This window comes from Lepus europaeus, chromosome 7 (genome assembly GCF_033115175.1).
Source record: "Lepus europaeus isolate LE1 chromosome 7, mLepTim1.pri, whole genome shotgun sequence".
In the NCBI taxonomy this organism is placed as follows: Eukaryota; Metazoa; Chordata; class Mammalia; order Lagomorpha; family Leporidae; genus Lepus; species Lepus europaeus.
Genome location: NC_084833.1, coordinates 10,853,967 through 10,870,839, shown reverse-complemented (window position 1 = coordinate 10,870,839; position 16,873 = coordinate 10,853,967). Strand labels below are relative to the sequence as shown.

Genomic DNA, 16,873 nt, shown 5'->3' with positions numbered 1-16,873 from the left:
AGTATTGATTCTTCAGCCTCCCTTCCAGCTGTGGGTGCACAGGACCCTTGTGTGGTGAGAACCTACTATAGGACAATTGCATAGCTGAGAATTTCAATAGGGCCAACTGAAGGCAGGGAGACTGGAGTTCCTAAGAATCACCTTGGAGAAGAAAATTCTTATTTCTATTCCTTGAGGAAGAAGTGATGAGCCAGGAAAGAGGACAGAAACCAAATAACCTGCACATACACGGGTCCCCTACTGTCATATCTGCCTGAAGCCATTTACACAGGGAAGTGGGTCCTGCCCCCCAAACCACTGACTGCCCACCTGCTCAGGGGTGGCAGATACAGAAATGGAATTGATGGCCAGGTTTAGTAGCTAATCTCCAAGAACCCCAATGATCAGTGGCACTGGGCCAAATCGGAATACAATGAACTCTTGCAACATCAGTTCAATGCTGTATTCTGTGCACTTGTGACCAATTCTGTGAAAACACTGAGCTTTGAAAGTCATGCAAGGACCCTTCTTAAACTGAAAGTCATAGCCAATACTCAACGTCTTGCAGGTCCTTGGCAGGTGCACTCCAACTGATGGATGCCATGTTAGTGGAGAGCTACTCAACAGGCAACTTCTCAGAACGTGACTCCAGGCGGGATTGTCTTATCAGGAACTGCTATGTTTGGGAGTGTGATCCAGGTGGCATTGAGAGACTGATAAGAGCTATTATAGTCGGAATTTGACCATGAGTATATAAGCAGTGGCTCTTGCCTGCTACTGTACACTTCCCACTTGTCCTGCCTTCCCCACTGACTTGGGAGCCAGGAAGAACCATGAAGTGGCTGCTGCTGCTCAGCCTGCTGGCACTCTCCGAGTGCATTGTACACAAGTGAGTCTGGGGTTGGGCAGTGGTGAGAGTATCTCAAAGGGCAACTTCCCAGCCTCCTGTCTGTCCCGAATCTCCTTCATTCTTCCCTGGGACCCAACTTCTTGAGTCTTCCTGGTATCTCTCTCTGCCTTTATGGGGAGGCCACACTGAAGCATCATTACAGCCCAGGCTCTGAGTGCAGCCAGGGTTTGGTTTCAGCCTGCCCCTGGCCAGCAGTTGCCTCCCTGTGTGTACTATAAAGTAAGAGATAGGATCCTCTGCCCCCTTCCTTCTTTCACTTCTGTTGAACCAGATTGTTCCTCACCTTTCTTGGGTTTCTGTAGCATCCTCTGAGCAGATTCCTTGCCCAAGTTATATCTCCTCCCCTAACCATGCCTGCACCAATGCTCTGCCCCAGGGTCCCCCTGGTCAGAAAGAAGTCCTTGAGGAAGAACCTGATTGAGAAGGGCTTGCTGCAGGACTACCTGAGGACTCACACCCCCAACCCGGCCACCAAGTACTTCCCCAAAGAGACCTTCGCCACAGTGTCCACCGAGAGCCTGGAGAACTACCTGGATGTGAGTGCATGGGCAGGTGGAAGGGGCAGCCCCAAGGACTGAGCCAGAGCATGAACAGGCAGCTTGGATGACAGCCAGAGACTGACACATGGTCTCAGAGGGACAATAGTAAATAAAGTCATTGTTGGGCATGGGAGAAAGACGACCTCACTTGGTCTCAGCATCAGATGAGAAGCAAGACTAGGATGTGGGACACCAAGTGAAGGTGTCACTCAGTGAACCAGCACCTTGAATGGCAGAGATGACTCCCAGGAGCAGTGAAAGAAGAAAAGGGGTTTCCAAGAGGTTGAGGGGCCTCCAGAGAGCAGGAGGGCTCATGCCCACCTTGGGCACAGGAGCCAATTGCATTTGAAGAAAGAGCAGAGTGCATGAAAAGGATGGAGATGAAAGGAGGGTGGTTCAAGTGAATGTGAGGGGCCATGGGTGGGGCAGACCACAGAGAGGCCAGGGCTCAAGAATACAAGAAGTTTAACTGCCACAGTTGATCTCAATCAGTGGGGAAGTGCAATCAGATTTTAATCTCAAGACCTCTTTTTTTTTCTCTTTTTTTATTTGGTATGCTTCACATATAGTGACCACCAGTGGACACCATGTGACCTCTCTCAGAATGGCACACAGCCAAGGGTAGAAATACCCTTACCAGTGGTCAGGGCTTCAGCCCCAAGAGCCACTAGACCTGCTGCGAATGGGGGCTGTAATGCTTCTGTTCCTTTTGATCCTGAGCAAGTCATTCACATTTTCTGAGCCCCAAGGTGCTGGTCTAGAGAACTGACCCACTCACAGCCATCATTCACTGCAACTGGTGGCTGCAAGTCATTAACAGCATAGAGCTGCTCGGAGTCCTTAGCACAGGGCCTGGCAGGAACTAAACTGCGCTCATAAACATCAGCTCAGTATTCATTTCACAAGTACTTCCCAGCACCTGCTAAGTGCTAGAGGCTAGTGCACTCTGAGGTCACAACAGTGAACAAGCCAAGGGCCTGAGTCCTTTATACAAGAGAGGAAGACAACAAACCAGCTCATGAGATGAAGCCAAGTCATGAAGTATAATATTTAGTATAATATATTATGTGATTATGGCTCAGAAACATGGGGTGTGTGTTTATTTGGATGAAGTGGTGGGGACGGCTTCATGACAGAGCTGACATTGGAGGAGAGTGCCTCATGATTAAGGAGGAGGCTAAGGGGATGATCCAGAAAAAAATTTTTCTACTAAAGAATTGTCAGTGCAAAAGCCCTAGGATGGGAAGGAGCTTGTTCTTGTCCATGAAAGGCACAAAGACCAGGGTAACTAGAGCAGAGCTAGCCAGGGGGAATGTGCAGACATTGAGAACAAAAACACTGACAGGTCCAAGAGATTCCCATTGGTTCTCGTGTTTAAGTGACTGTGTGTCTCCCTATCAGCAAGTTAATGAGCAAGCATGTGAGGCCTGACTGGCTGGGTGTCCACAGGGAACGCCTCATCTTCTAGGAAGATCTACTCTCTAGAAGGTTCAGAATGACACAGGCAGGGCACCGGCTAAGAGGGTGCAAATGTGCTTTAGCAGAGAACAGTCAGAGGCAATCAGGGAGCAACCAGAGAAGACTTCAAGGAGGGAATGGAGGCCAGGACTGGGCTTTGAAGGAGAGTGCACTGGATGAGGAGGTTAGAATAGAGGAGATGATGGAGAGTTTGACTGAGGAGCTGGCCCCCAGGGAGGATGGATGGGGTGACCAGGTGCTTGAGCTGTGTTGTCCTGACCCCTGCAGGCTGAGTACTTTGGCACCATCAGCATCGGAACCCCCCCTCAGGACTTCACTGTCATCTTTGACACCGGCTCCTCCAACCTGTGGGTGCCCTCCACCTACTGCTCCAGTCTTGCCTGTGGTGAGTACCTGGGCCTGCCTGGCCTGCCCTTCCCTTTGCTGCAAAGCACCAGCTGACACTGGGAACCCTGACCACTCAGGGACTTCTCACAGCTCCAACTTCAGCCTGTTGCAGCCATTCAGACATTCACACAAGATGCCTTCTCTGGGCAGATACTAGGGTCAAAGTGTTTGGGACATGTGCTCTGTGGGATGAAAGGGTGAATAGATGTGCTCAGATGGATTTGACAGTACTGGCTGCTGTACTCAGAGTTTGCTGGACGAATCTCTGAAGGACATGGAGTAGCCTGGGACTGTCCACCATGATATGGTGCTGACAACAAAGTCAGGAGAGGACCAGGGTTCTAAAGGTCCTGTTGGGGCAAAGGTCACCTTTCTGCTCCAAAACCCCAAACAGAGCCAAGAAACACAATGCAAAGAAGACATTACCTGCCCACTTTGCTTGCTTGTCCTTTGGAGGTTAATGATGTGGCTTCTTGCCTTTGCAGCCCTCCACAAGCGGTTCAACCCTGAGGACTCCTCCACCTACCAGGCCACCAGTGAGACTCTCTCTATCACCTATGGCACCGGCAGCATGACTGGCATCCTGGGATATGATACTGTGAAAGTGAGCACCTGTGGTCTCTGCCCCCTCACACTGCCCAGTCCTAGGGGGAGCTTCCAGGGACTTTGGGGACCAGTGAGCACCTGCAGTCCCTGCCCCCTCACACTGCCCAGTCCTAGGCCCAGTTTCCAGGACATGGAGAACCACAGTGAATCCCCAGAGCAAATTCATTTCAGCAGGATGGGTTAAGAGATCACACAGGCTAACTAAGTGGTACAAGGAGTGCCATGGCAAAGCTGTCGCCCACTATGTGGGCTGAACCTTCTGTGCATAAAGGGAGTGGTATCTGGAGACCTCTGCAAATCTCAGCGCTGAATGTCGTGGAAGGAACAGGGATGGTGACAGAAAGGCTAAAATGCCTGTTATCTTCTCCTCTTCCACCACCTCTCACTGGTCACATGAGTTCCGCAAACCCTACAGGGCAGGCAAAATGGTCACAGGCCCTAATTGCTAGGGTCTGCTTTGCATCTGCTCATCTAATGATGAGCAAATTCTCAGTCACCATTCATCTTGTAGAAGCCTCTCACAGCAAGTCACACACTGAGGCTATCTGGACATCAGTTCCCAGGACCCCTCCAGTGGGGAGCCTCAAGCATTCCAGGGGAAAGTTCCTCTCCCTGCTTTCCATCCTGATGCCTTGAATGTTGACTCTTCCAAGAAATGAAGCAGGATGGCTATGGTTCCAGCAGAGCTCCATGGACAGGCTCTCATGGTGGACATCTTCTCTGTCCCCCTTATACAGGTCGGAAGCATCGAAGACACCAACCAGATCTTTGGCCTGAGCAAGACAGAGCCCGGCCTCACCTTCTTGTTTGCTCCCTTCGATGGCATCCTGGGTCTGGCCTACCCCAGCATTTCCTCCTCTGATGCCACGCCCGTCTTTGACAACATGTGGAATGAGGGCCTGGTGTCCCAGGACCTCTTCTCCGTCTACCTGAGCTCGTAGGTTGGCTATCTGGGGCTTCTCCCACATGGACCAATTTCAATGGCCTAGCAAGGAACTTGTCCAGGGCTGAGTGGGCTGGGGAGGCTCTTAGATGAATAAGATGTTCCAAAGTCAACCCCAAAGTCTGGAGAAAGTTGGCTTTATGCAGAAATTTTGTGCCCACATGTGTTCTTGCTCTCATTCTCACTCTCTCTCTCTCTCACTCTTGCTCTTGCTCTCATTCTTTCTCAAACCGTCTTCATTCATTGTTATTTACCAGCATATATCCTTGTCCCTGGACTTACTGAACTCTAGTGTCATAGCCAGTTGCTCTCTGGTATTGGTTCCCTCATCATTGGTCTTCAAAAGATGTGAAGTAGAGTGAATCCACCTAACACAGGGCTCAAGATTCACAGCGAAATATACCAAGACTTGATTGCAACTTAGGATTTCAAAAATTATGGAAAATGAAACTCAAAGATGCATTTAGAGAGTCGGTGTTAGTTCCAGTGGTTATGTCACTGCTTTTGGGGACATTCCATATCGAGTACCTGGTGTGAGTCCAGAGTCCATTGCTTGGGCTTCAGCTTCCTCCTACTGCCCACCTGGGTAGCAGTATGTGATGACTCAAGGGCTCAGATCTCTGCCTCCAACCTGGAAGACTCAGATTGAGCCCTGGTGTCTTGGTTTCCACCTGAGCGAATGTGTGCAGTTGGGGACACTGGGGACTGAACAAGTGGATGATCCTTGTCAAGTCTCTCCCTAACAGTCTGACATTCAAATCAAAAAAGTTAACTTTGGCACAAATATTCTGAAACCACTGCATAGTGTTTTTTATAACACCAGTTTTCTTGAATATTATGCAGACCCCTTGGGTGAACAGATTCTAAATTCCTTTGCACTGATATAGAGTATTTTAATATTATTTTTTCTAGGAGTTTTAATTTTAATTTTATTTATTTACTTGAGAGGTAGTTATGGACCAACAGAGGAAGAGACAGAAAGAAAGATGTTCTATTCCCTGTTTCACTCCCAGGTGGCCACAACAGCCAGAGTTGGGATAATCCAATGCCAGGAGTCAGGAGTTTCTTCCAGGTCTCCCACATCGACGCAGGGACCCCAAAACTCAGGCCATCTTTTACTGCTTTCCCAGGACATAAGCAGAGAGCTGGTTTGGAAGAGGAGCAGTTGGGACATGTACTGGCCACCATATGGGATGCTGGCACCTCAAGCAGGGGCTTAGCCCACTACACCACAGAGCTGCCCCTTGAGAACTTTTTGATGCACTCTCATATATCTTGAACAATGAAATTGTAAAGTAATTCAGCAAATTTCTTTTTTATTATCCAAATGTAGGTCAAAGAATGAACAAAGAATAGACCAGGTAGGTTTTGGCTGAGTAGACTTTTACACAGGACTCAAGGCTGTCAACAACTTTCTCTACCACTCACAGTATCCTCTTGACACTGTTGGCCACCATTCATGTTTTCCTTCAGGTAGTAACTAATCTGCTACATGCTGACTACATGCTCACGTGTTTACAGCACAGCTCAGTGGGTTAAAGACAGTGGGATTGTGTTTCATAAGTGGCCAGTCGTTGACTAATTTCGTATTACCTCTATATTTGCATCCTGATCTACTCTGAAATGGTGGACATTTAGAAAATTAATTTTGTGGGAACAAAGCCTCCAATATGAGGGCTCTTTTATTCTTTGTGGCTCTAGGACACTCAGTATTCAAGTTTCTCTTAAATATCACCTGCTTCCATGAGGGCTAAATTATTTCTTGTGGGTCAGTGAATCTCCCATCAGACAAAGGCTGCTCCAGCTCAGCAGAATGGACATTTTGGCTCAGAGCATTGTCCAGGCTGACCTATGCTCTGTTTACAGTGTGTGGCAGATCCCTGACCCTGACCATGACCCCTTACAGTAACCTCTCTACTCCCACACAACCATGACAATAAGAAAGTTGTCCAGACATTTGAAACATCAGCCCTGGGTGTGAACAGGGTATTATGCTGTATTCATTTCTGTGGTGGTCCCCATGGGAAGTAAAGTGGGTATCCAGGTACAAACTATACATTTGGGAATCACAGTTTCTAGGCTCTGCTTTTGGATGCCGTACCCCTCTGTGTGAACCTGAGCAAGGTTCCTTATGTCTTTGACCCTCAGAGTCTTTGTAAAGTGCAAATAATAATACTGACCACTGTGTGGACTTGATATAACCTGAAAGGAACAAAGGAACCCATGTCTGTGAACATTCAGCACAGCTCCTGGCACTGACTGATGAGTGTCTCATCCAGGGTAGCTCCTAGGCTGTACATAAGAGATATGCAAACCATGAATGAGTGCATTCCTGTCTGTCTCCCTCTACTTTCCACAGTGATGATGAGAAGGGCAGTGTGGTGATGTTTGGAGGCATCGATTCGTCTTACTACACTGGAAGTCTGAACTGGGTGCCTGTTTCTTATGAGGGCTACTGGCAGATCACCATGGACAGGTGAGACCACACTGCTGCATGACATCCAGTCCTGGGCCTAGTCCCATTCTTTATAGGTGAGGCCCTGTCTTGATTTGCTTGGAATATCCAGCACAGGAGGAAGCTGGAAATTGGACAAGCCAGAGAGAGCCCAGGAAAGTCACCTCTGGAAGGAGAAGAGAGGGAGGGCTGACCGGATGCCCAGTTCTCCTATGAGGACCACACAGCCATTTTGTTTTGGTCCAGGAGGCAGGCCCCAGCACCCATGGGGAGGCTTAGCAAACCCATATATCCATACATCTCAGCATTTAGGGAACCTGGGAAGCATCACACAACGTCACTCTCTAGGAAGAATGTCAGTGCAGACTAGGATTAGGAACAAATGACCACCTGCCAGGCCCTGTTGTAGTCTGACTTCCCAACTGCTTTGTCCTCTGAGGAGTGACAATCCAGGTCACAGGTGTAACTCCTGGGGACTCAGGGGACGCTTCCTTGCATCTCTCCCTCAGCGTCAGCATCAATGGAGAGACCATCGCTTGTGCTGATAGCTGCCAGGCCATTGTGGATACCGGCACCCTCTCTGCTGACTGGACCCACCAGTGCCATTTCCAACATCCAGAGCTACATTGGAGCTTCCAAGAACTTATTGGGCGAGGCAAGTCAAGTCTAAAATGTTCTTCTCTAGATCAAGTGGTAGGAGTACCATGCAGCAGAAAGAACCCCTGGTAACCCTCCCACCCCCCCCCCACCTTTCAGAATGTCATCAGCTGCTCAGCCATCAGCTCCCTGCCTGACATTGTCTTCACCATCAACGGAATCCAGTACCCCTCTGCCTGCCAGCGCCTACATCCTGAAGGTAAGGTGGCCCTGGGCCAGCCCCAGGAGTGGCCCACCTCCAGGTGCACACACACTGCCATTCTGTATGAGAGAAAGCACACTTCTCCAAGCCAAGAGGCAGAGTAATACCTGCAAAACATGGCCTGAAGTGTGAAACAGTGTATTCACAAGCAATACATGAATAATTTTGATAAAGCCTCTTAAGGAAACGCAAGGCACAAGAGGACAGCATGAAAAAAAGACTATGGCCACCTACAAAACTGTGTATGAACCCTGAGTCTCAATGTCTAGTCCATTATTTCTGAGGTTGCAACATCTCTCATCCTTCATTTCCTCATCTAAAACTAGCGATGTCAGCTCAGTCCACCCTCACAGTGTGGTTAGGGCAATTGCAGTAATTGCATGAGAGTGACCACGTTGTAATCCAACGAGCCACAGGAATTCTCCTTGCCATCCACTCTACCGTGACATGCAAAGCCAGTCCTCCCAGTGAACTGCCTCGCCTGAGTGAGAAGGACTCACCAGCAGGCCTCTCCCCAGGCCATTCTGGCCAGGAGGAGAATGCTGAGAAGCAGCCGCATCATCAGTGTTCACAAACAACCTTAGCAGAATCTGACTTCTCCCTAAACTCCTTTACTAAGGTCAGAGATTTTGTGTCTTCCAAAGGCACCAGATAACATCCAGCAATCCATGCGCACCAGTAGTGCAGTAAGCAGCTGCTGCTGCTACACCCCAGGTCTGCAACAACCACAGCCCGGGACACTGAGCCGGGAAGCCCTCCTTTGCCTCGGCCTTGCAGTCAGACCAGGGAGGCCATGCTGTTTAATACCCAGCCCCTGTTCCTGACCCTCCCTCTTGACTACTGTGCTGTCTCTGTTCTGCAGGAAGATGACGACTGCACCAGTGGCTTGGAAGGCATGAACGTCGACACCTCCACTGGCGAGCTCTGGATCCTGGGTGACGTCTTCATCCGCCAGTACTTCACCGTCTTCGACCGGGCCAACAACCAGCTGGGCCTGGCTGCCGCAGTCTAAGCCTCCAGCTTTGAAGCCGCCTCCAGAGACATCTGGCCCCAGCCCTGCGCCCCTTAGATGGACAGAATTCTCCTGATTGCCCTTCTGGAAACACAGTCACCTTCATTATAGTAGATGCTTGACCCTGTTCCCACCCATTCCCATCAAGTAGAATAAAAACAGCTCGTGAAAATGTGGGTGTGACCCCTCCTCATTAGTACATCTCCTTCACATCACTGAGGTCACTACACCAGTCAGACATGCAGAAACAAACAGGTCCACTAGACATGGTCAACCACAGTGACATTTCATACCAGGGGAGGACGACAAGTGGGCATTAGCTGGTCCTGCTGGGAGTGTCAGAAAAAGACCTGGGAACCAGAAAGCCTGGGCTCATTTTCTGCACATAGAGGAGGGCACGTAGGCCTGTGCATGTGGGAGTCAGCTTATTCTCACTGAGACACCAGACACCATGAGGAAAAGTGGAAAGTCAGGGGAGGAGCTACAATGGTGATGTTCCCTGTGAGGCAGGAAGAGGCTGTGCTGTCTTTTAGACATATACAGGAAAGTATAGGAGCTGACACTCAAGATCTTCCAGGCTACACTTTGAAATGAGCACTGAGAACCTCTAAGATTCCAGGTCTAAGACAACAAACTCATCCTTTTCTCATCTGTAATTTAGGAAGACAGTTTGTGGTGAGTAGTTGGTACAATAGTAAGATGCCTCTTGCGATACAGCATCCCCTAGCAGAGTGCCTGTCCAAAACACAGCTATGATTTTAGTTGCTGCTTCCTCCGAATGCACACCTTGGGAGGTACCGGGTAGTGATTCTAGTGCTTGGGTCCCAGGCACCCACAGGGGAGAACCAGACTGAGGTCCAGGCTTCAGGTTTCCTTCTGGAAGATCCTCAGCTATTGCAGGCATTTGGGGAGGGACCCTGCAGACAGAATATATGTCTCTGTATCTTCAGCTCAGTCTCTCTCTCTAGCTGTCTCTCTCTCTCTCCAATCCTTCAAACAACAGGAAGAAAAGTAGGAAGAAAAAACATAAAGCAGATGATTCCACTCCTGGGTAGGTTTTTTTGGTTTTAGAGTGATGTCCATTAGCATAAGTGCCTCATCTCAAGCTATTCAAAACAATTGAAAGGGATGGAATCCTCTCAAACTCCTGTGAAGTCAGCATCACTTTAATTCCTAAACCTGAAAAATATATAGCAGAGAAAGAGAACAATTCCCCTGATGAACATAGAGGCAAATATCATCAATAAAATACTAGCCAATCGCATCCAACAACACATCAGAAAGATCATTCACCTGGACCGAGTGGGATCGATCACTATAATGCAAGGATGGTTCAACATTTGCATATCAATAAATGTGACAAGTCACATTAACAAACCACACAATAAAAATCATATGATTATCTCAATAAATGCGGAGAAAGCATTTGATAAAATACAACACCCTTTCATGATGAAAACTTTAAGCAAATTTGGTCTAGAAGGAACACTCCTCAACATAATCAAGGCAATTTATGAAAAACCCATGGCCAGAATCCTACCGAATTGGGAAAAGCTGGAAGCATACCCACAGAAAACTGGAACCAGACAAGGATGCCAGAGCCATTAGGCAAGAAAAAGAAATCAAAGAGATACAAATTGGGAAGGAGGAAGTCAAACTATCCCTATTGGCAGATGACATGATTCTGTAGATAGGGGATCCAAAGGCTCCACTAAGAGACTATTGGAACTCATATAAAGTTTGGTAACATGGAAGGATATAAAATCAATACACAAACATCTATAGCCTTTGTATACAGACAATACCTGGCTGAAAAAAATTTCTAAGACCAATCCCAACACAGTAGCTACAAAAAAATTCAAATACCTTGGAATACATTTAACCAAGGATGTCAAAATATCTCTACTATGGGAATTACAAAACATTAAAGAAAAAAATAGAAGAAGACACAAAAAATGGAAAAATCTTGTATGTTCATGGATTGGAAGAAACAGATTCAATGTGATACCAATCAAGTGCCAAGGACATTCTTCTCAGATATAGAAAAAATGATGTCGAAATTCATATGGAAACACAGGAGACCTCGAATAGCTACAGCAATTTTATACAGCAACAAAAGAAGTTGGATGCATCACCATACCAGATATCAAGGCATACCACAAGATTGTTACAATCAAAACAGCTTGGTACTGGTAAAACAAAACAGATGGATAGACCAATGGAACAGAACAGAAACACCAGGAATCAATCCAAGCATTTACAACCAACTTATATTCGACCAAGGAGTTAAACCCAATCCCTGGAACAAGGACAGTTTCTTCTACAAATGGAGCTGGGAAAACTGGATCTCCACATGCAAAAGTAAGAAGCAGGACCCCTACCTTACACCTTACATGCTTTGGATCAGCGTGGTGTGCTGGCCACGGTGGCCATTGGAGGGTGAACCAACGGCAAAAAGGAAGACCTTTCTCTCTGTCTCTCTCTCTCACTATCCACTCTGTTAAAAAAAAGACCCCAGAGGCACAGACAATCAAAGTCAAAATTCACAAATGGGATTATATCAAATTGAGAAGCCTCTGCACTACAAAAGAAATATTAACCCAAGAGAATAGGAGTAATTTTTTGCAAACCATGCAACTGATAAAGGATTAATAATGAGAATATATAAAGAGATCAAGAAATTCAACAACAACAAAACAAACAACCCACTTGAGAAATGGGCAATGGACTTAAAAAGGCATTCTTCCAAAGAGGAAATCCAAATGGCCAACAAACACATGAAAAAATGCTCAGGATCACTAGCCCTCAGGGAAATGCAAATCAGAACTACAAAGAGGTTTCTCCTCACCCCCATTAGAATGGCTTTCATACAGAAATCAACAAACAAGAAATGCTGGCAAAGATGTGGGGAAAAAGTATCCCTAATCCAGTGTAGGTGGGAATGTAAACTGGTACAGTCACTGTTGAACACATTATGGAGATACCTCAGAAATCTTAATATAGACCTACCATATGACCCAGACTTCACAATCCTGGGAATTTACCCTAGGGAAATGAAATCTGCATATGAAAGAGTTATCTTTACCCCCATCTTTATTGCAGCTCAATTCTCAATAGTCAATACATGGAATCAACCAAAATGCCTATCAACTGAAGACTAGATAAAGAAACTATAGGATATGTACACCATGAAATACTACACAGTAGAAAAAAAGAAATCCTGTCATTTGCAAAAAAAATGCATGAAACTGGAAACAATATACTTAGTGAAATAAGCCAGTACCAAAAGGCCAAATAACATATGTTCTCTCTGATCTGTGATAACTAACAGCGCACCTGAAAGGTAGTCTATGGAAATGAAATTAACACTTCCAGATGCAATGACTTTCAACAACTCTTGTCTCAGCTATCAAGGAACAGTTTTTTCTCTTATACAATTTTTGAACTCTTTTCTTAGTATAGAGTTAGTCATATGTGCAAAAATCATGCTGAGCTGGCCGGCACCGTGGCTCAGTAGGCTAATTCTCTGCCTGCAGCACCGGCACACTGGGTTCTACTCCTGGTTGGGGTGCCAGATTCTGTCCCGGTTGCTCCTCTTCCAGTCCAGCTCTCTGCTGTGGCCCAGGAGTGCAGTGGAGGATGGCCCAAGTGCTTGGGCCCTGCACCCACATGGGAGACCAGCAGAAGCACCTGGCTCCTGGATTCAGATCAGCACGGTGCACCAGCCACAGTGGCCATTGGGGGGTGAACCAATGGAAAAGAAAGACCTTTCTCTCTGTCTCTCTCTCTCACTGTCCACTCTCACTGTCCACTCTGCCTGTCAAAAAATAAAAAAAAATAGGCTAAGTTCAAGATGGCGGAATAGGAAGGGAGCACACTGATAGTCTGGGAAGAGACAGTTTAATAAAAGTGGAGATACTGCAGGATCAAGGAAGAGTAGGGGAAGAAACTGCAGAGGAAACTCTTCCAGAACTAGTGATTCAGGGTGGACCTGAGTGGAGGGCGCGGGAGCCCATGGCTCAGGACACCAGCCATGGAATCTACCCACCAGCACTGGAACGCAAGGTGAGCTGAACCTCAGTAGCCCGAGACACCAGCGGGAAAGCGAAGGAGGAGCCTAGAAGGAACGAGGCTTCAACCCAGTGGGGGAAAGTTCACCAGGCTACCTAGAGGAGAAAGGAAGAAAAAAGGGACTGGTATGGACACGAGTATCTCTCTCTCCACTCACCTCTCAAACATGAGCAAGACAAAGAGCAGGCACCATTTTGGACATACGTAAAAGCTGCGCAACCTCAGAGCTGCGCCCGCCCTCAACCAAGCAGAAAAACCTGACTCTGGGGGGGTGAAATAACAGGAGGTTAGGACCTAGTGAATGTGTGGAGCTAATGAACTGAGACTGTGAAAAAAGAGACGGTGAGTGAGAGAACCCACAGAGTTCACATGAGTACTCTCCAGAGAAGCTACAATTCGGTAAACTTGGCAACCCAGTGGGAGACTGCAGGAGAATTTTAGCCCACACTGAGGGCAGCACAGATACTTTGTGTCGCCATTGGGAAAGAGCAAGCTAATGTTATACCCACAGGAGACAGAGATCAGAAGCTGACGACCTTCAATTCCACTCAGCTGTGCAGAATTACTTCCCTTCTAAATCAAAAAAAGAGAGAGAGATTTACCACGCCTAACCTGGGAGTGTCACCTTTGGCACACCCTTAACCCTGAGGAACCAAACAGAACTCTCAGGCCACACCCATCTCAAGCCTCTAAGGCTCCATTAAAAGCAGACAGTCCACTTAATACAGTCATAGTATTACAAGAAAAAACACCACAGCGAGGGAAGAAGAATCCAAAGAATATCTCCACAATGCCAAGCAACAAATGCAGAAACTGAGGAAACAAGAACAAGGAAGACATTATGACGCCCCCGAATGAACAAGACAACCCAAGCCAAGATTATGAAGATGATGAGATGGAAGAAATGCAAGATATGGATTTCAATAAATTTATTATAAGAAAATTTAGAGGTTTTCTTTTTTTTTAACTTTTATTTAATGAATATAAATTTCCAGTGTACAGCTTATGGATTACAATGGCTTCCCCCTCCCATAACTTCCCTCCCACCCGCAACCCTCCCCTCTCCTGCTCCCTCTCCCCTTCCATTTGCATCAAGATTCATTTTCAATTCTCTTTATATACAGAAGATCAATTTAGTATAAAGATTTCAACAGTTTGCACCCACATAGAAACACAAAGTGAAACATACTGTTTGAGTACTAGTTATAGCATTAAATCACAATGTACAGCACATTAAGGACAGAGATCCCACATGAGGAGCAAGTGCACAGTGGCTCCTGTTGTTGACCCAACAAATTGACACTCTAGTTTATGGCGCCAGTAACCATCCTAGGCTGTCGTCATGAGTTGCCAAGGCTATAGAAGCCTTCCAAGTTTGCCGACTCTGATCATATTTAGACGAGGTCATAAAAGACAGAGTGAGGATAGTAACCAATGATCCTAAGAGTGGCATTTACCAGGTTTGAACAACTATACAGCATTAAGTGGGGAAGAGGACCATCAGTACACACGGGTTGGGAGTAAAGCCATTGGTGGTAGGGTAGAGGTTATGATTACAAAGGAATGAGGCCCAAGTGCACTAGACAGGGCCTAGAACAAAGGACAGAGTCATTATTAGAGGAGCTAAGAAAGGTGCTGTCTAAGCTACAATTAAGTTTTCTGATTGAGAGGCAAATAGAACCTGATAGAAGGGGCTTGATAATAATCTGGTGGGCTTTAGGCCTTGTAAATTCAGAGGCCAAGACCTATCTATCTCTTCACATGGGGTATATCCTAAGGGAGGTGTGAACCTCCTAGGGGAAGGCACTCTGTTGACTTTCATTACTTGGCTGGCCTGGGAGGAGAGCTGGCCAGGTAAAGGCAGGTGGCATCACTAACAAGAAATTTACAGTTCTGCCTGCAATGTTGCTGACCCTACTTGACCATCCCCTCAGCTGCAGTGGTCACTTTGGAAGTTGGGCTGAGTGAAGGGCTTTTCAGCTTGGAGCCAATAAGATCTGTGGCTCTGACCTGGGCATCCTTCGACTCCAGGGCAGGTCCATTTCCAGTGATCCAACTCTTGGCAGAGCTGCCAGGGCTCTTCACAAGCTGACTTCTGCTGAAGCCCAGGCTTACCACATTGAAAGCCACTGCAGTGGACTGGCCTGTTGGGTCTCCTTGAGGGCAGATCACTGTACAGATCAGCCATTAATAGGCCTGCCACCCATTGCTTCTGATGCCTAGCTCTCTTTTCCTCCTGGTTTGTGTTAAAGCAGACCAGAGGATGCAAGTCAAGGGAGTGCCTGTGTCCCATCTCTAATCTTCGGTGGCCAGAACTACAAGTCTATAGTCACAGGCATGTTCTGTAGTAGTTTTTCTAAGGTAGACAATGCCCATGAGGAAAATTATATTCTCACTTTAAAACTTTCTTTCCCTTTGGTCTGAAAGGGAGGTTTTTTCTACTTACTGTATACTTCGCTGATGACGAAGTGAATCTAGCTATGAGATTATTATTTAAGTTCTTATTTTGGCTATGCTATTGCAGAAAAATGTTAGCCATCTCTTTTATAAGGTCTAAAGATTAAATTGTGCATCCTACAGATTCCTTCATAATAGAATTAGTTTCCTACCTTGAAGAGAATAGAGAAATGAAAGAACAAGTTGGGCTTAGAATAGAGAAATGAGGGAGCAAGTCCTAGATCGCTTGCTGACAATAGCAATATCACATGAATACTTAGCAAACCGTTTCAACCATTAGATAACAACTTAAGAAAACATTTACCAGAAGGTCCAATGCCTTCTATAAATTTTAAGAATCATGTATTTGAAAACACCTCTTAAATATCTAACATGGTGTAGTTTGTTTAACCAGTAAACTTAAGCACAACCATCTAAAATGTTTTTAGTTTCTTTCTACCAACACGTTTAAAACATATGATACACAGATTCAGGTCATACAAATTAAAATGTATCTTTGATTGATTTTAGCAGCTTAAACTTATGGACAATCTTATCTATAAGCCATTTAAAATAAAATTCTTAATAAAATTTCCCCATGTGGACATACAATATGTACACACATATAATATAGCATAATAGACCAATATAGCAATTTTAATAATAGCTTTTAAAATCTTTAACTCTTTTTGTAGATTGCCAATTGATTTGAATTGCTTTTTCTTTTTAGTAACCTCAGTTAACCATACTTTCTCTCAGTTGGTACTGTTAATACATTATTGGCTTCATCTGTTTACAGAGCCATCCCAAAGTACTGAATACAATAAAAGTGGCTGGAAAAAGTCCATAGGAACCTATAGGAGGACAGCTAAACACAGAACCAACAACGCTTTAGTTTTATGAGCAGCACATCATATATAACTGTGGATGACAAAAGACTTTAAGTCGCCATGTTTAAAATTATAAACTCATCAACCAACAAGAGGCACTTGCTTACTTCACAGTATTTTTGAAAGCACCTGTAGGATTTTACAAGTATTTAACCCTTTAGGCCTCTGGGGCTTTCTCATTAAGATAACTATCATGTCTAGTAACACAAGATCATTAGACTTTTTAATTCTCAAACATTTGTATTAATAGCATTTTCCATTATAGAAACTTAAAGTCTGGTACCACATCACATCTTGACAGTCCTTC

General features: G+C 45.9%; 1 protein-coding gene across 1 annotated transcript; it reads left to right on the top strand.

Moving 5' to 3' along the window:
- The first annotated feature begins 812 nt into the window (after positions 1 to 812).
- Positions 813 to 9,169, top strand: LOC133764172 (pepsin II-4-like). The gene is given in 11 exon segments (XM_062197847.1): positions 813 to 868; positions 1,266 to 1,425; positions 3,175 to 3,292; positions 3,780 to 3,898; positions 4,638 to 4,837; positions 7,203 to 7,319; positions 7,808 to 7,874; positions 7,876 to 7,953; positions 8,055 to 8,123; positions 8,125 to 8,154; positions 9,020 to 9,169. Coding segments are annotated over 11 exon segments (1,164 nt in total).
- Positions 9,170 to 16,873: the final 7,704 nt, after the last annotated feature.